Below are 20,181 nucleotides of genomic sequence, written 5' to 3'. Positions count from 1 at the left end.
GTTTTTATTAAAATCATTTATCTATTAATCCAAAATACAAAATAAAAGACCCTTTAAGCTCAAGGGATGAGTACTGTCTTGCCTAAGTCATTGTCCCTTACCCTCCATGAACAAAGCCATGGCCTATCTGTCTCCCTCCCTCTCCCTCACATTCAAGTACATCACCATCAATTAGTGCTCTTGGTACGGACGGTTAAGTAATACATGATAATATTGTCATGAGATTAGGATTAAATCCAAACCAGTTGCTATATGTCTATTTTTTTGGCTATTTAATTATTTATGATTAGTAAATATTCTTAATTTATCACTTCCATATCAGTATAGAAATGGACTGACAGAAATACTAAGGGCAAATGAATCATCTTTTACCATCAAATATATCAATATCAGTTACCTAAGTGGTCAGTGAAAAATTTTCATGGGGTCGAACCAATTACCCATAGGAGTAATTGAACCAAAGTCTTGATACATTATGCCAGCTAAAAAAAGTACATCACCATTCGCACATAATCTGAGAAGGACCGTAAAAGGTGTTTAAGTTTAGTGTAATCATCGTTGTTACAAAAGTACATCACCATCAGGCAACCAATAAATCTACGTCGATTCCTAATAGGTACAGAATACTTCGCTAGTTGCCTCAATCCTTCTTTGCATGCGTGTTATCAATAGACGAAGTCACTCGTAATGTACCTCCCTTACTAGCAGTGGGGGCCACTCTGAAGGGGCCACCAAGGTGACAGTTTTACTTTTTTATCATCAAAGTACATCATCATCAATTTCCACGAGTGTAGTCGAGTTGGTATTCGAGGGTAGAATTATATTATACGAGCAAAGTCTGAATATCTTATGGTTCTTTTCCTTAGGGAATTAGTTCCTCTCACTGGGAGATCGTTTGATATCATGATTTATTTTTCCCCTTCCACAAGGTTTTAGGAAGAGCAATGGAGAGGTGTACGAGGGGAACATAATTATCTTTTTTACATCACCCCCCCCCCCCTCGCGATGATTTACCTTTGTATCTAGGGTTTGATTTTCATACAAGACAACATTATACCTATAGTGCTCGAACTATTAGGACGGTTAGACTACTATGTTAGGAGCCGCTCATATTATGGAATTTATCCCATGGGCACTGGCACAGCTCACACGGGTGATCTAATCAGATTGTGGGTCACTAGTATAGACGTCGACCCTGACATCACCCGAGCTAGTCTTCTATTTTTCTAATTTTTTCCCTTTTCTCCTTAAGAAAATAAGCTTTCCATCGTGGTTGGCCCCAAGCTAGCCAACAAGGTGGCTCCGCCCATGGGTGAACTAGGAAAATGACATAGAAATTTGTAAGCTAGACATCTTCATTTGGATCCAGATCTCTTGCTTTCATGCTATAAACAAAAACATGGGATTCCCCTCCCCTCTCCAATCCCAACACACTCCTCCTTCATCTTCTTCCCCTCTCCAATCCCAACAACATGCCCTTGCCTTCGAACCTCTACACCACCTCCTGCTCTTCCACCTCTTTAATTCTTCTTCTCCTTGCCGCAACCTCCTTCTTCCACTGCTGCCTCTGCGTCGACGAGCAGGGCCAGGCGCTGCTCGCGTGGAAGCAGAGGCTCACCTCCTCCACCGACCTGCTCTCGTCCTGGAACCCTTCCGACCCCAATCCATGCAGCTGGGTCGGAGTCACCTGCAACTCGCAAATGGAGGTCGTCAGTCTCGTCTTCAGGTCCGTCGATCTCCGCGGCCCCTTGCCTTCCAATTTCCACCTTCTCACATCGCTCAGCGCGCTGGTTCTCTCCGCCGCCAACCTCACCGGCACGATTCCGACGCAGTTCGGGGACTACCTCGAGCTCGCCGTCCTCGACCTCAGCGGGAACCAGCTCACCGGCGAGATCCCGGCCGAGTTGTGCAGGCTGAGCAAGCTCCGGTCGCTCGCGCTGGACTCGAACTCGCTTCGAGGTGCCATTCCCGTCGGCGTCGGGAACCTCTCCGGGCTCCAGTACTTGACTCTCTACGATAACTTCTTGAGCGGGGAGATCCCTGCGAGCATCGGGGAGTTGCTGAAGCTGGAGGTTTTCCGGGCCGGCGGGAACAAGGACCTCAAAGGCCCGCTCCCGCCGGAGATCGGAAACTGCAGCAATTTGGTCATGTTGGGTCTGGCTGAAACCGGCATATCAGGGAAGATTCCTTCCACAATTGGGCTGCTGAAGAAGCTGCAGACGATCGCTATCTATACTTCCTTTCTCGCCGGATCGATGCCGGAAGAGATTGGCAACTGCACTGAGCTGACCGATCTGTATCTGTACCAGAATTCGCTGTCAGGTCCGATTCCTCCACAGCTCGGCAACCTCCCCGGCCTTCGGAGCTTGCTCTTGTGGCAGAACAATTTGGCGGGCTCAATCCCGTCGGAGCTCGGCCGGTGCACACGGTTAGCCCTCGTCGACCTGTCCATGAACTTTCTCACCGGAGATATTCCTCGGAGCGTCGGGAAGTTGATCAATCTCCAGCAGCTTCAGCTGAGTACCAATCAGCTCACCGGAGCGGTACCCAAGGAGATCTCCAACTGTGCCGCGCTCGCCGACCTCCAGCTCGACGACAACGAACTCTCCGGTGAGATCGAAGTCGACTTCTCGAGAATGGAGAACCTCACTCTGTTTTATGCTTGGCAGAACAGGTTGACGGGGAGCATTCCGGCGAGTTTAGCTCAATGCCGGAGTTTGCAAGCTGTCGATCTGTCTCGCAACAACTTGACAGGGCCGATTCCGAAGGAGCTGTTTGGGTTGCAGAACCTCACCAAGTTGCTTCTCCTTTCCAATGAATTGTCCGGAATAGTGCCGCCGGAAATCGGCAACTGCACAAACCTTTTGCGGCTCCGGTTGAACGGAAACAGGCTCGCCGGCTCAATTCCACCGGAGATTTCACATTTGAAGAGCCTTAGATTTCTTGACATGAGCAACAATATGTTCGGAGGTCCGATCCCAACGGCGATATCTGGTTGTGATTCCCTCGAGTTCCTCGACCTCCACTCTAATGCTCTCGCCGGAGGCCTACCGGAGTCCCTTCCGAAGACCCTACAAGTTATAGACGTCTCCGACAACCGGCTCACTGGAGCATTGAGCCCCAGTGTTGGGTTGTTACCGGAGCTGACGAAGCTCAATGTGGGCAGGAATCAACTCTCTGGTTTGATCCCGTCGGAGCTTGGTTCGTGCAGCAAGCTACAGCTTCTCGACCTCGGCGATAACTCATTCTCCGGCGGGATCCCAGACGAGCTCGGCGAGCTTTCGGCGCTTGCTATCGCTCTTAACGTTAGTTGCAACCGTCTCTCCGGCGAGATTCCGACTCAATTCTCTGCGCTCGGAAAGCTTGGCTGCCTAGACATATCCCACAACGCTCTCTCCGGCGGCCTCGCCACTCTCGCCGCGCTCCAGAATCTCGTCACCCTGAACGCCTCCTATAACGATTTCTCCGGCGAGTTGCCCGACACGCCTTTCTTCCGAAAACTCCCGCTCTCCGACCTCGAAGGCAACCGCGGACTGTCCATCGCCGACGGCCTAACGGCGGAGGCCCGGCAGCGGGGCGGAGCCTCGATCTCTGCTCTGAAACTCGCCATGTCGGTCCTCCTCGGCGTAATCGCTGTGTCGCTGCTGACAGCCGTCTATGTGCTCGTGCGCGCGCGCATCCCGCCCGACAGAGACGCCGCCGACGCGCTGGAGATAACTCTCTACCAAAAGCTCGACTTCTCGGCGGAGGAAGTGGTCCGCGGCCTCACCTCAGCGAACGTGATCGGAACGGGGAGCTCCGGCGTGGTCTACAAGGTCGGAATCCCCAACGGCAACTCGCTAGCTGTCAAGAAGATGTGGTCGTCGTCGGAGATCGGAGCGTTCCGCAACGAGATCGCCGCCCTGAGCACGATAAGGCACCGGAACATCGTGCGCCTGCTCGGATGGGGGGCGAACCAGAGCACCAAGCTCTTATTCTACGACTATTTACCCAACGGAAGCCTGAGCGGATTGCTTCACAGGAGCGGGAAGGCGGCGGTGGAGTGGGACTCGAGGTATGAGATCGCGCTCGGCCTGGCACATGCCATCGCCTACCTCCACCACGATTGCGCGCCGCCAATTTTGCACGGCGACGTCAAGGCCATGAACGTGCTTTTGGGATCGAGATTCGAACCGTATCTGGCGGACTTCGGCTTGGCCAGAGTTCTGAATGGAAGACGCAAGTCGGACTCCATGGCTTCTCCTCAGATCGCCGGCTCCTACGGATACATCGCTCCAGGTGAATGACTGCTCTGTTTTTCCGCCGGAGATTTCGATCAATTTCAGCTTCTGCTGTTTCAATTTGGTTCTTCTTGATCAGAGTACGCTTCCATGCACCGGATAACAGAGAAGAGCGACGTCTACAGCTACGGCGTGGTGTTGCTGGAGGTTTTAACGGGAATGCATCCGCTGGAGGCGGCGCTGCCCGGCGGAACGCATCTGGTTCAGTGGGTGCGCGACCACCTCAGCCGCAAGGGCGACCCGGCCGACATGCTCGACTCGAGGCTGCGCGGCCGGCCGGACTACCAGAGTCAGGAAATGCAGCAGGCACTCGCGATCGCTGCCATGTGCGTCAGTCCGCGGGCCGACGACCGGCCGACGATGAAAGACGTGGTCGCAATGCTGACGGAAATCCGGCACCCGGCCACCGATGAGCCCAAGGAACCATCGGCACGCGTCGCCGGAGCTGCTTCTCCGGTGCATAACTCGGATCTGCAAGCTTCTTCGAATTGCTATTTTGGAATGTCAGATTACTCTTGCTGAATGATCGTCGATATATCTTGTAATTGTACAAATCCTGCTCGATTCCTAGAACATGTTAAGTAGGATTCTAAATTCCATGCATGGTTTTGTCTTTTTCTTTCCCGTAGAAGAATCAGAAATTAAACCTAATACAGAACAAAGAACGAAGATGGGACGAAGAAAAACAAAAAGAACTCAATAATTGTGAAGATAAGATATTCAGAATTTAGAGATAATCACCTGGCTAAAACTCTGTAGAAGGAGAAGTGGCAACATCAGAATGGTCACTCTCGCCGGCCTATCATCCATGGCATTTTCCCTTTGGCCGATGATATTGGATATATTACTCGAAAGGATGGTATCCGAGTTATTTCAAAAGCATTCTGTAACGAAAAACGAAGCCACCCGGAAGAAAGACCTCGATGATCGAACCGTGAAGAAGAATATTAGAAAAGAGGAGAGACTTGAAAATACTGTTTTATTTTTCTTGCACACTAAACACTTACACCATCGACCCTTTAAATACACTACAAGAGATAAAGATAACATTATACTAATTCCACTAAACCATGTAAGTAGGAATGACTCGTACCACTAATCATGTAAATAGGAATGACTTGTACCACTAACCATGTAAATAGGGATGACTCATACTACTAACTTAATCTTAAGAAATAAAGAAATCTTATCACCACGTCACTTTAATTTGTAACACTCCCCCTTAAAGTGATGTCTTCCGAATCAGCCCAAGTTTAGAACGTAGGTCTTCAAACGGACCCTTTGAAAGGGGCTTTGTAAAAATGTCAGCGATGTTATCTTCACTTCGAACAGCAACCATGTCGATAATCCCGCTAAGCACTTTTTCACGGATGAAGTGATGCTCAAGTTCAATATGTTTCGTCCTTGCGTGGAAGACGGGATTTGATGTAAGCTTGATCGCACTTAAGTTATCTCCATGAATAGGAACCGATCCATCAATGGGTTCTTGGAGATCTTCAAAAAGTCTACGAAGCCAAACACATTCTTGAGCGGCATGGGCTGAAGCTTTATACTCGGCTTCGGTGGTGGACAGTGACACCGAACTTTGTTTTTTGCTGCACCATGAAATACTTGTTTTTCCGCATAAAAAAACGAATCCGGATGTTGATCTTCGATCATCTAAATCTCCACCAAAATCAGCATCCACAAATCCTTCCAAAGAGAATTTTTCACCCTTCTTGTAAAATAAGCCCATGTCAAGAGTGGAATTAATGTACTTCAATATATTCTTTGCCTCCTCGAGGTGTGGCTTCCTCGGTGCTTGCATATATCGGCTAACAACGCCAACAGAGAAGGCAATATCCGGTCTTGTTATTGTCAAATAAATCAGGCTTCCCACAAGGACACGATAGAGATGGAGATCCGATAGTTGTGTTCCTTCATCACGACGAAGCTTTGTACCTACATCGAGTGGCGTTGACCGCTTCTTCCCATTTATCATTCCGAATTTCTCAACGAGCTTCTTGGCGTAGCTGGATTGAGACACAAAAATCCCATCATCCAAATTTTCAATTTGTATTCCGAGAAAGTTACTCACCTCGCCTAGCTTCTTCATGTCAAAACGCAAGGATAGTTCTTCTTGAAGTCGAGCAACTTCTGAATGATTGCTGCCCGTTAATATAATATCGTCGACGTATAGTAGAATAACCACAAAAAATCCTTGGCTTTTCTTGACGAACAGACTTGAATCCGAGTCGGATACCACATAACCACAAAATTGTAAAAATTCTGCAATTTTTCCGAACCAGGCTCGCGGGGCTTGCTTTAATCCATAAAGTGCCTTCTTCAGCTTGCATGCAAAATCCGGATGACTTTCGGATTCAAATCCGATTGGCTGCTCCATATATATATGTCTATCAAGCTCTCCATATAAGAATGCATTTTTGACATCTAGTTGCCATAGTTTCCACCCGAAATTAGCTGCTAAGGCAAGAATGGTGCGTACCGAAGTCATTTTCGCTACTGGACTGAAGGTTTCCTCGTAATCTTCTCCATATTTTTGTGAGAATCCCCGAGCGACCAGCCTTGCTTTGAACAGATCTATGCTCCCGTCAGCCTTCCTTTTAATGCGAAAGACCCATTTACATGAAACCGGCTGCACTCCGGGAGGCTTCAGAACTAAGTCCCATGTTTCATTTTTCAGCAATGCATCCATTTCTTCCTTCATGGCAACCTTCCACTCCTTTGGCTTCTTCATATGAAGAGGGTTCTTCGTCATCGATTTGATTAGCAAGAAAGCATGAAAAAGTAGTGACGAAATTTTCATCTCTATAACGAGGAGGTCGATCAACATTTCTTCTTGGCCGTTGATTGTTTTGAACATTCTCGCCTTGGTCCACACTCCCCCTTTCTTCTTGAGTTTCTAGAGAAGAATTTTCTGGAAAGCGAGACAGCGGCAAGGTAATCATGTCATTCTCTTCTCTAGGTGGCTCTTCAAGGTGATAGGAGGAAATCTCGTCGAAGATGACGTTGCGAGACACAACACATTTATTTGTTGTAGGATCCAAACATCTCCAACCCTTTCTTCGTTCATCGTAGCCGACGAAAACGCATTTAACTGCTTTTGCATCCAACTTACTCCTTTGAGAGTCCTGCAAATGAACATAGCAAAGAGATCCAAATACTCGAAAATGCTTCACGTTTGGTTTAACACCATACAACAATTCATATGGTGCCTTGTTATTTGTCGAACTAAGGGGCGCCCGATTGATCACATGGGCTGCACAATTCATTCCCTCCGCCCACAGCTCCTTGGGCAATTTCTTCGCGTGCAACCAACTCTTACAAGTCTCCACAAGATGTCTGATTTTTCTCTCCGCAACTCCGTTTTGCTGTGGTGTATCCGGACATGACAACTCCCTTTTAATACCATTGTCTCGGCAGAAGGAGAGAAACTCATTTGAACAAAACTCGCCTCCATTGTCTGTCCGCAACGTCTTAATTTTTCTGCCTAATTCCCCTTCGACGATTTTCTTGAAGTCGAGAAAAATAGAGAATGTCTCTGACTTATGCTTCACAAAATAAACCCACGTGAACCGAGAATAATCATCTACGAACAACAACATATAATTACCTTCAGAGTAGGATGTAGTTTTTGTTGGACCCATCAAGTCACTATGGATCCGTTCTAAAGGAGTCGTGCATCGAGAGGTTGAGTTCTCAAAAGGAAGTCGATGTGACTTTCCGAATTGGCACCCTTCACAAACTCCTTCATTGTCAATCTTCATGGAATCAGACAACCCTTCCACCAACTTCTTTTGGATAATGGCCCTCATTTTTGTCATATTTATATGACCAAGTCTCGCATGCCATAAGGAAGACGTATCATTGCTCCTCATCTTCTCGATATAAGAATTTGACGCCGACAAGACAAATAAATCTTTCACCCTCGTACCTGTATGAACAACATCGGCCTTGATTTCCTTAATGTTCCGAAGAAACTTCACATCTCGCGGCCCGAAGAGCACGAAATTTCCAGCATCCACCGCGTTTGCGACGGAGAAGAGGTTCTTTTGTATCCCTGGTACATGATACACACTATTGAGAGTGATTGATTCCCCATGGTCATTATCGACGACAACCGTGCCTTCCTTTCGAATTTTATAAACAATATTATCTGCGGTCAAGATCCCACTCCTGTCGTCGTGTGTCCAAGAACGCTAGAGGATGGACTCATCTCCGGTAATGTGGTGACCGCATCCGGAATCCACGATCCACTCTTTGTTGGTAGAAATTTTCTCATTTAAATTTCCTTCAGTCATCAAGCAAGGCACCCACTGTGAGTCTTCGATGATTGAGTCTGCGAGAAAACAATGACTCCAATCTTCTTCCTTTTGTTCTTCTCGTTTCTCCGCAACATCCGCATAATTCCCTGACTTCAACTTAACTCGACAATTCCTCTTGATATGGCCGAGTTTGCCGCAACGATAACACTTGAAACTTTTCTTCGGTAACTTCGAAGATTCTCTTTCCGATTTACTTTCATCTTTCATCGAGTCACCTTTCTTTGTGAACAAGGCATTGCTTGATTCTTCCTTGATACGCGTTCCGGCCATTTGTCTAGCCAACAACTCTTGCGAGGAGAGAAGATTCTCAAACTCTTCAAGCGACGGTTGTTGAGCCCACCCTTGAATTGAGGTGACAAATGGAGTGTACTCCGGCCGAAGTCCACGAATGATATACCGCTTCAACCGAGCATTCGAGATCTTTTCTTCAGGATTTAGAAGAGAGATTTCCGAACACAAGTTCTTCACTTTTAGAAAAAATTCTGAACATGACATTCCATCTTGCTTTGCAACCGCCAACTCATTCTCGAGTAATTGTAGTCGAGCTTCATTCTTCTTGTTGAACAAACGATCAAGCGTATCCCAAATCTCTCGAGACGACGCACATCCCATTCTATGCTCGAAAATCTCATGTGAAATAGACCTCTTTAAAACAAACTCTGCCTTCGCATTACGTTGCTTCCAATTCTTGAGCGCTTCCGCATTAGCGGGGGCGTCCTCCGGAGCAACAACACCATTGATGACGACGACATCCCATAGATATTCACCAACAAGATACGATTCCATACAGGTTTTCCAAATCCGATAGTTGGACTGAATCAAGAGCATCATACCAAGTCCCGCAATACAACCACCACCTTCCATATTAAAAAAAAACGATACCTTCTTCACGAATGCAACTTGGCTCTGATACCATGTAACGAAAAACGAAGCCACCCGGAAGGAAGACCTCGATGATCGAACCGTGAAGAAGAATATTAGAAGAGAGGAGAGACTTGAAAATACTGTTTTATTTTTCTTGCACACTAAACACTTACACCATCGACCCTTTAAATACACTACAAGAGATAAAGATAACATTATACTAATTCCACTAAACCATGTAAGTAGGAATGACTCGTACCACTAACCATGTAAATAGGAATGACTTGTACCACTAACCATGTAAATAGGGATGACTCATACTACTAACTTAATCTTAAGAAATAAAGAAATCTTATCACCACGTCACTTTAATTTGTAACACATTCAATCTCAGTGACCGGTTTATCAGCTTTCATCGAGCACCAGAATCAACTTTCAACCAACAACAAGAACCAACTTCTACGGTGCACCAAAACCAATTTCCATAGGACACAAGAACCAGCTTCCACCATGCACAAGAACCAGCTTCCACCGAGTACTGACTCTGAAGCTGCTAGTTAGGCACACATGACATCTTTTGTGTGGGTGGAGTAGTGGATATCAGATTTGTTCTCCTAGATGTATTTCCTTCAATGCGTGGCGATCAATGAATGAAAAGGTAAATAATGGTTGTAAGACCTTGTCTTCTCGATGTCTTCCTCCCAATATATGACAATGAATGAATGGAGAAGCGGACAGTCGATGTTAGATTTGATCTCTTAGATGTCTTCCTCCCAATACGTGACGATCAATGAATGGGGAAGCAACTAACGGTTGTCAGAAGCACTACCTTCGCTGACTCATACGAGGAAAAGTGGGGAAATGTGAGGCATCTGATGTCGAGATACTTTTATGATAACTATATAAACACTTGAGGGGTTAAGTAAGAGGTACCATGGTTTTCTTATTCTTGCAAATGAAGACAACTCTTCTCCACTAAACTCTCTTCTTCTTCTCCTTTCTACTTCTGCTTCTTCCTCTTTTGTTGATATAACTGACTTGAGCGTTGGAGGAGTTATGCCGATAGAGCTTACCTAAGTCCTAACCCGTGTTATCTCTGAGGTTATTGGATATCATGAGTTTGGAAGTTGATCCAGCTTTCTAGAGAGGAGGAGCCCGAGCTAGCAAGCAAAAAAAAAATATATAATCAAATTGACACCATTTCTGGAAAAATGTAACAAAAAGTTATTTTGACTTGTTCAGGAAAAGTGGTAATGGAGCAGCATCCAAAGTATTCCGCTTGGTCATCCCAGCCCTCGTTGCCAAAAATCAAAGAGGGCAGTGAAGATCCAATGTTTTGAGAAAAGATATCTCGTTTGGAGGTAATGATCCTAAAAGAAGCTCTATGACAAGAGGGAGCTCCTCGTATACTAGAGGAGAAGGAATCTATTCAGGTGGATGGACTAGAGATAATTACCCCTATTGCTTATAGCTCTAGGGGCAATACTTCTCGATATTAACCAGATAAACAACCGATCAATGATATACCTATTATATTTTCGCCAATAATGCATTGTTTGGATACTAGTGGAGGAACTGGTAAGACCTTCTTCCTCTTTAATGGTGGTTGTTTGGCAAATCTCTTTTTCTAAAGATATATCGAAGGGAGATCCACCTCGACATTTTCTGCCTCCACATAACCCAGAGTATAATGGACCATTAGATCTCGAGACCATTTGTTTGTTTTGAGAATATCACTTTACCGGCTGTTACAAACAGACACATGTATGATGTAGCAGTCAAAGTCAAGGTGAGATGGCGGTCTAAGCCAAGGGGGTCGCAGTTAGGGGGTCACTCACAACAAGGCTTGATTCCTCGCCCAGCGCTAAGGCCCTTAGTATAAAGACGACCGACCAAAAGGCCAATCAGACTAAAGGAACCTAGTGCTTTCCTCTTGTAGTAAGACGCATAGTATATACTCGACCAGTCATCATCCATCCGGGTTCAAGAGAGTCCCAATCGACCACAAGGCTTGCTAAGTATAATATTTGAACAGGACCCGGGACCTAGCGTCTTGCTCTCGGTGCCTAGTATACATTGGGCTAATTTGGCAACTAATCAAACATAGGGGCCTTCACTATTCATTCTCCCGTCCTCCTATATGTGGGCGGTCAAATAAACAACTGACTAGAGTTGTAATACTCACTATCCTTATCTTCGTCAAGTAAACATACAAGGGAAATCTCAGAATAAACCTGACCGAATTTCCAGAGCTCAAATATCACTTCAAGGACAAGCCTCCCAATACAAGGACAATTGACTGAAAGTACCGATTAAGCCTCTTAGGGACTTAGTTCTCCATTCTTCAAAATCAAGTATCCCTGCATATGGTCGGTTAGCCTTAAGAACCGTTCGAACCTAGGGAACTTCTCTTCTCATTACTTCATAATCAAATGTTTAGCATTACACAACATATATCCGAGCAATCTCACGGGTCGAACGTTCTACCATATTCAGTACTCTATTTTTATATAGACACCCGGTCTGCTAAATGTCCAGCTGGGATATCTTTGGGGGACCATATTATCAGAGAATCGTAACAGTATGTCAGAGAATAGCAACCGATTGTCAGAGAATATTCTTCTATTATTACATGGACATTCAATGGAACCTTCCCCGAAGGTGACTCTACATTTTCCATTAACCGACACTTTATGACAACATATTCCTTCAACCTTCCCATTAATGATGTCAGTTACAAAAAGGGTGCACACGGGTAACGGAAGATTCCTCGGACGATGACTATATGCCTCCCAAAATACATATTCCCTTACTCAACAATTTCTGGCACCCGACATTCTCTGTCATCTCATGATTGCCGAGATTATTAAAGATGATATATAAAGGGGAGTCCTCTCCGATGGCAAGGTACACTTTAAGACTCTTGGAGAGGCTTTAATATACTTTAAAATATTCTTACTACGCACACGCTTTGCTATATATCTACTGTTTAATTGCTCGCACGAGCATTACACTAACTTAAGCATTGGAGTGTTGGTGCAATCATGCCCTGGAAGTTTCAATGTGTTGACAATTATTTAAGTTTAGGTTAATACGGTGGAACTAACATGCATTGTGAGTTTGCAGGAGGAGTTTCTTGCAGGTCAGAAGACCAGATGCAAGAGAAGTCCAAGAAGGTCGAGGACTGGATTCTTGGCAAAAAGAGTTCTTGCAGGTCAGAAGACCAGATGCAAGGCAAGAGAAGTCCAAGAAGGTCGGGGACCGGATTCTTGGCAAGAGAAGCTCCTGCAAGTCACAAGATTATGTGTGTGATAGGCTCACTGTCAGAGATCGACTGGTAAATTGATTCAGACATGGCTGCGCGGCAAATTGCCTCTGAATCGATCAGCCGATCGATTGTAGGTAAGGCAATCGATTGGCTGATCGGTTGGTAAGGTTCTGCGCAGCACAGAATGCGTCTGGATCGATCAGCCGATCGATTCAAGGTACTGAATCGATCGGTCGATCGATCCGTGAACATTCTGTGCGAAGCATAGAATCGTTCTGAATCGATCAGCCGATCGATTCAAGGGATTGAATCGATCAGCCGATCGATTCAAGGTATTGAATCGATCGGTCGATCGATTCAAGAAGCTGCGATTTCATGAGTAAGTGACTGAATCGACTCAAACGCTACCCCAATCGATCCAAGTCAAATAAAAGAATCTGCACCGTTGATCTTGACGCGATGGCTTCCAACGGATACTTGTGAATCGATTGAGATATAATCCCAATTGATCCACGGTGACGGCGGCGTGAGAAACGGCTAGTTTTCTCAACGTTTAAAACACGGGAAGAAACTGGAAAATGAAGAACAACGAAAATCATACTGTCCCATTGCTCTCCAAGTCTTTTGAAAGCTCTCAAGTGATCAAGATTCAAAGGAAAGGGTTCAAGCTCCTCTCCACTACTTACTGAAATCTCACTGCAAAGAAGAAGCCGGTTAAAGCTTGTAATCCCTCTCTTCTTCTTCTTTGTAGTGTTTGTAATATTTACTTTGAAGAGAAGGGAGAGTTGTATTCCTGTTAAGGTTTCTCCACCTTCGGTGTGATTCCGAGAAGGAGGGTTTTTGATAGTGAAAGAGTGTGAGTGGTGTGGATCCTTGGACTAGTCACCTCCTTGAGGAGGTGGATACCAAGTAAATACCGGTGTTAGCATTGCCTTCAGATTTCCGCTGTGCAAAACAAAGTTGGTCATCAAAAAGAAGTGAGCCATTCACCCCCCCCTCTAGCTCAACCGATCCTAACAAGTGGTATCAGAGCATTGGTTTGCTTTTGAGGATTCATCATCAAGAAAGCACAAGTTAAAGAGCTACAAGATGTCAATGAAGGAGGGACACAGTACTTCACGACCACCATTCTATGAAGGCAACAATTTTGCTTATTGGAAGAGCCGCATGGAACACTATCTCATGACCAAAATTGATATGTGGTTCTCAATCACGGAGGGATTCATGGCGCCAACTGAAAATGGAAAAATGCTTGAGTCATCAAGGTGGACTGTTGAACAAAAAATGAAGGCTCAAGCAAATGCAAAGGCGATTGTGACTCTTCAATGTGGATTAAGCTCGGAACAACTCAACAAAGTTGGACCCTTTAAGAGTGCCAAAGAATTGTGGGATAAGCTTATTGAACTAAATGAAGGCACCAAGGATTCAAGAATTGCAAAGAGGGATTTGTTGATAAATCAACTTCAAAACTTCACCATGAAGGATGGAGAAACGGTAAGCTCACTACATGGGAGATTCAAGGAACTCCTAAATGGTCTTCATTCAGTTGGAGAGAGTGTGGAGAACCGAGATCTCATAAGGTATGCTTTAAAATCTTTCCCAAGAAACTCTTTATGGTCATCCATGGTGGATGCTTATAAGGTTTCAAGGGATTTGTCAATAGTGAAATTGGATGAATTATTTTGTGAACTTGAATTGCATGAGCAAGCTAACACAAGCCATAAGGAGAAAGGTATAGCCTTGGTTGTAGGTGAAAAGAGCAAAAAGAAGCACAAGGAAAAGAAAAAGGAGAAGAAGGAGTCATCTTCAGAATCCGAACAAGATAGTGATAGTGATAGTGATGAAGAGCTATCATCAAGTGAAATGGCAAACTTCGTTCGAAGAATGATGAGACATTCAAGGAAATTTGACAAGAAGGATGTTAAGAAAATCTTTAATGATGAGAAAAGAAAAGGTAAATCTCTTGTGGATTCTAAGAATAAGACTGATGTAATTTGCTATGAATGTAAGAAAAAGGGGCATTACAAAACGAAGTGTCCAAAATTGAAGAAGCAAGAGGAAAAGATCAAGAAAAAGAAGAAGGCGTTGAAAGCCACATGGGATGACTCATCATCAAGCTCATCGGAAGAAGATGAAAGGAAGAGCTCAAAGCACATGGCTCTCATGGCCTTAAGTCATGTAGAAGATAGTGAAGATGAAGATAGTCATGAAGAAGATGTGGAGTCTTCAAGTGAGTCATCATCTAGTGATGATGAGGTAATTTCTCCCAAGCTTGATAAGATGTATGCCACCATTGCATGCTTAACCAATGCACTAGCTAAATCAAAAGGGAAGGTTAAAAGATTGCAAAATGAATTGAAATCACTCAAAAATGAAATTGTGCCATGTGAAACTTGCATGCTTCATGAAAATGACAAAAATGATGTTGATGATCTTGAAAAAGAAAATGTATCATTGAAATCACAAGTTGATGATCTTAGATGTGCTATAGTAAAATTTACTTCAAGCTCAAAATACTTAGACATGATTCTAGGAGCTAAAAGAAGCGTGTACAACAAAGCGGGACTAGGTTTTAAATCACAAGATAAGGAAGTTAAATTCATGTCCCTAATTAGTAGAAACCATGCTTCAAGGGTTAAGGTTGTTCAAGCTTGGGTACCCAAGCAATTTGTTATTGATGCTACCGAACCCAAAGTGTGGGTACCAAAACATTTGGTTCTGTTGGTTGCTACTCGGAAAACCTAGAGGTTCCACTGTACAAAAATTTTGTACAAAGGTCTGAACCTTTTCCTAGCTACCATGTATTCTTTTAAATTAAATTTTGGATCGCCTGCGGAACTTAACACGTTTGATCCAAAACTTAATCTATTTGTTCTTTTAGGTTTTGACTTGGATCTCCTGCGGAACTTAACACGTTCGACCCAAATCACCTTAAGTTATTAATTCCATTAAATATTAATTTCCATAATTGGTTCCCAGTACTGACGTAGCGAGGCACACGGCCTTCTTGGATATGGGAGCAACCACCACCGACTAGACAAAACCTTTTATAGAAATCTAATATTTAATTTCCTAAAATAACTTTAGGTTAACCAAAAAGAACAATCAAATCACAAGCAAAAGAAAAAACAAAAAACACAACATCGAAAAACATATTCGAAATACTAGAACGTAAGCCTCTTGTATTTGGTATTATTTCCATAAATAACTAGTATGATGCGGAAAGAAAAATTACTAGTTATACCTTGTAGAAAAATCTCTTGATCTTCTACCGTATTCCTCTTCTAACCTCAGACGTTGTGTGGGCAACAATCTTCCGAGATGAGAAACCACCAACCACCTTCTTCTCCTCCTAGCTAGGTTCGGCCACAAAGAAAGAAGCTTCACCAAGGAAGAAAATCAAAACACCAACCAAGCTCCAAGAGATGCTAGCTTCCTCTCCTTCTTCTTCTTCTTCTCCAAGTAGTATCCGGCCACCACAAGAGCTCCAAGGGAATAGAGGGGTTCGGCCACCACAAGAGGAAGAGAGGGAAAGGATGGCCGGCCACACCAAGGAACAAAAGAGGGAGAGAAAATAATAGAGGTTGTATCTCATGAAGGCACCCTCACCCCTTCTTTTATATTCCTTGGCCTAAGCAAATTAGGAAATTTAATTACAATAAAATTTCCTTAATTTCCTTGACATGATTTAATTGAGAAAAATAAAATAAAATTTCCCCAATTAAATTCAAGTGGTCGGCCACATCATGAGAAACAAATTGGACAAGTTTCAATCAACAATTAAAACTTCCTAATTTGTTTCCAGAAATTTTAAAATTAAAATTTCTCTTCAAAAATCTCTTCATGATTGATAAAAGGAAATTTCCATAATTTTAATTTTACAACATGTGAATAATTTTTAAAGAGAAAATAAAATATCTCACCAATCTAAAAATAAGGAAAGAGATCTCTTTCTTTAATCTTTTGTAGATCTTTTATATGAGAGATATTTTAATTTTAATTCTCTTTAATAAATTATATCTTCCACATAATAAAAATTAAAATTAAAATCCTTTTTTAATTTAATTTGGCCGGCCCCTCTAGCTTGGGTTCAAGCTAGGGTCGGCCACCCCAATTTATACCTAGGCCGGCCCTAGCTTGGTTCCCAAGCTAGCTTGGCCGGCCCCCTATTGGTGGGTATAGAAGGTGGGTATAGGTGGATATAGTACTCTATAAATAAGAGGCTACGATAGGGACCGAGAGGAGGAATTGGTTTTGGTCTCCCGATAAAATTAAGCATCCCATGTTCGCCCCGAACACACAACTTAATTTTATCAATAATAATTCATTCCACTAGAGAACTATTATTGAACTACCGCACCAATCCCAAATTACATTTTTGGGCTCCTTCTTATTATGAGCGTGTTAGTCTCCCTGTATTTAAGATATCGAATGTCCACTAATTAAGTGAGTTACTGACAACTCATTTAATTAATATCTAAATCCAAGATTAGTACCACTCAACCTTATTGTCATGTCGGACTAAGTCCACCTGCAGGGTTTAACATGACAATCCTTATGAGCTCCTCTTGAGGACATTATCAACCTAGTATCTCTAGGACACAGTTTCCTTCTATAATCAACAACACACACTATAAGTGATACCATTTCCCAACTTATCGGGTTTATTGATTCATCGAACTAAATCTCACCCATTGATAAATTAAAGAAATAAATATCAAATATATGTGCTTGTTATTATATTAGGATTAAGAGCACACACTTCCATAATAACTGAGGTCTTTGTTCCTTTATAAAGTTAGTATAAAAGAAACGACCTCAAATGGTCCTACTCAATACACTCTGAGTGCACTAGTGTAATTATATAGTCAAGATAAACTAATACCTAATTACACTACGACATTCTAATGGTTTGTTCCTTTTCATTTTGGTCGTGAGCTACTGTTTATAATTTATAAGGTACTGATAACATTATCTTCTGCATGTGATACCGCATACTATGTTATCTACAATATAAATTAATTGAACAACTACAACTAAATGTAGACAATTTGACCAAATGTGATTCTTTATTCATAATGAATGTTTACAAAGCTTAGGCTTTCAGTATACACTCCAACAATCTCCCACTTATACTAATGACTAAGCTGTCATATCTTCTACCATACATCTGATTCTCATTCCCTCCACATGCCGATCAAAAGCTTTCGCCGGAAGGGCCTTAGTGAAAGGATCTGCCAGGTTATCCGCTGATGCAATCTTGGCGATGACAACTTCTCCTCGCTTCACGATATCTCGTATCAGGTGGTACTTGCGCTCTATATGTTTACTTGCCTTATGAGCTCGTGGTTCCTTCGAGTTTGCAACTGCACCGCTATTATCACAATAAATTGTGATAATTTTGGGCAAACCAGGAATCACATCTAAGTCCATTAGAAAGTTCCTGAGCCATACTGCTTCTTTAGCTGCCTCAGAGGCTGCTACATACTTAGCTTCCATGGTTGAGTCCGATACGCATTTCTGCTTAACACTCCTCCATGAAATGGCTCCACCTCCTAAAGTAAACACATAGCCTGATGTAGACTTACTGTTATCCCTATCTGATTGGAAATCTGAATCCGTGTAACCCACAGGGAGCAAATCATCTGCTTGATAAACTAGCATATAATCTCTAGTCCTTCTCAGGTATTTTAATATATGCTTTACCGCAGTCCAATGTCCTTGTCCAGGGTTACTCTGATATCTGCTAACCATGCCCACGGCAAAACAGATATCAGGTCTCGTATATAGCATTGCATACATTAGGCTTCCTACAGCCGAGGCATAAGGAACTGCTTTCATGTCCTCTATCTCTTTTGATGTCTTCGGAGACATCTCTTTAGATAGAGTTATTCCATGCCTAAAAGGTAAGAAACCTTTCTTGGAATCCTGCATGCTAAAACGAGCAAGGATTGTATCTATATATGAAGCTTGGGACAGACACAACATTCTTTTCTTTCGATCCCTTATAACTTTGATCCCGAGAATGTGTGCACAATCTCCTAAGTCCTTCATATCAAATTATTTGGACAACCATACCCTTACGTCTGATAATACCTTGACATTATTGCCAATTAACAAAATATCATCTACGTATAGTACAAGAAATACCACCACGTTTCCGTTACACTTCTTGTGTACACAAGACTCATCCGGACACTGAATAAATCCATATGACTGGATTACATCATTAAACCGGATGTTCCAAGACCTTGAAACTTGCTTCAGTCCATAAATGGACCGATTGAGCTTGCACACTAGATGCTCTTTGCCTTTTTCAATGAACCCTTCTGGTTGCTTCATATAGATGTTCTCTTCAAGACTTCCATTAAGGAAAGCTGTCTTGACATCCATTTGCCAAATCTCATAATCCATATGAGCAGCAATGGATAAGAGTATCCGGATAGACTTAAGCATGGCTACCGGTGAAAAGGTTTCCTCATAATCGATTCCCTCTTTCTGAGTGTACCCTTTCGCAACAAGCCTAGCTTTGAAAGTTTCTACCTTCCCGTCTGTCCCTCTTTTCCTTTTGTAGATCCACTTGCATCCAACGGCTTTTACACCATCAGGTGGTTCTACAAGTTCCCAGACCTTATTAGAGTACATAGACTCTATTTCAGAATTCATTGCCTTTTGCCAAGATGCTGCATCTATATCTTGGAGTGCTTCGTCATATGTTCGTGGATCAGGTTCATGTTTACCCGGGATCAAGTCCGAAGACTCTCCCAAAAACATAAATCTTTCAGGCTGCCTTACAACCCTCCCACTACGACGAGGCACCGTCTGTGGTTGTGTATCATGTGTGACACGTGTTGCAGTCTCTTGTGGTACTTCATCTAGTACTGTTGGTACTGAAGTTGACGTGTCCTCTTTAAGTTCTTCTAAAATAACTTTGCTACTGGGCTTGTGATCCATTATATAGTCTTCTTCTAAAAACTGGGCATTGGTGCTAACAATGACCTTCTGGTCTTTAGGACTATAAAATAAACCACCTTTCGTTCCTTTGGGATATCCTACAAACACGCGAACTTCTGTACGGGATTCTAACTTATCAACATCTGGTTTCAGCACATGTGCTGGACTACCCCAAATCTGAATATGTCTTAGACTGGGTTTTCGCCCATTCCACAATTCTATGGGAGTAGAAGAAACTGATTTAGAAGGTACTAAGTTCAGAACGTATACTGCTGTTTCCAGAGCATATCCCCAAAACGAATTTGTTGTCGGTATAATTTGTTTTAGTTCTTTCAATTGTAATATCTTATTGTACATTTTACGAGCTTATAGTTGTTGCCCACGGAAAGCGATCAAGGATCGCGGGCCTTCGAGTAGGAGTCGCCTTAGGCTCCGAACGAAGTAAAATCTCTCGTGTCTCTCTGTGTGTTTGTTTACTTTCCGCTGTGTT

The 20,181-nt window shown here is 43.3% G+C and overlaps 1 protein-coding gene across 1 annotated transcript; it reads left to right on the top strand.

The window, feature by feature from the left end:
- Positions 1-1,388: 1,388 nt before the first annotated feature.
- LOC122035109 (LRR receptor-like serine/threonine-protein kinase RGI3) lies at positions 1,389-4,894 on the top strand. The gene is made up of 2 exons (XM_042594500.1): positions 1,389-4,278; positions 4,360-4,894. The coding sequence occupies exons 1-2, from the start codon at positions 1,473-1,475 to the stop codon at positions 4,800-4,802; spliced, it is 3,249 nt and encodes a 1,082-aa protein (XP_042450434.1). The 5' UTR covers positions 1,389-1,472; the 3' UTR covers positions 4,803-4,894.
- Positions 4,895-20,181: the final 15,287 nt, after the last annotated feature.

The sequence above is a fragment of the Zingiber officinale genome, chromosome 11B (genome assembly GCF_018446385.1).
Source record: "Zingiber officinale cultivar Zhangliang chromosome 11B, Zo_v1.1, whole genome shotgun sequence".
Classification (NCBI taxonomy): Eukaryota; Viridiplantae; Streptophyta; class Magnoliopsida; order Zingiberales; family Zingiberaceae; genus Zingiber; species Zingiber officinale.
Note: the sequence above shows the minus strand (reverse complement) of the source record. Positions and strands in the feature narration are given on the sequence as shown.

Bases quoted from the DNA above. Each gene is read 5' to 3' on its own strand.
- LOC122035109 (XM_042594500.1), top strand. From the start codon at position 1,473: ATGCCCTTGCCTTCGAACCTCTACACCACCTCCTGCTCTTCCACCTCT. The intron at 4,279-4,359 runs GTGAATGACTGC...CTTCTTGATCAG, and splicing joins CTACGGATACATCGCTCCAG to AGTACGCTTCCATGCACCGG.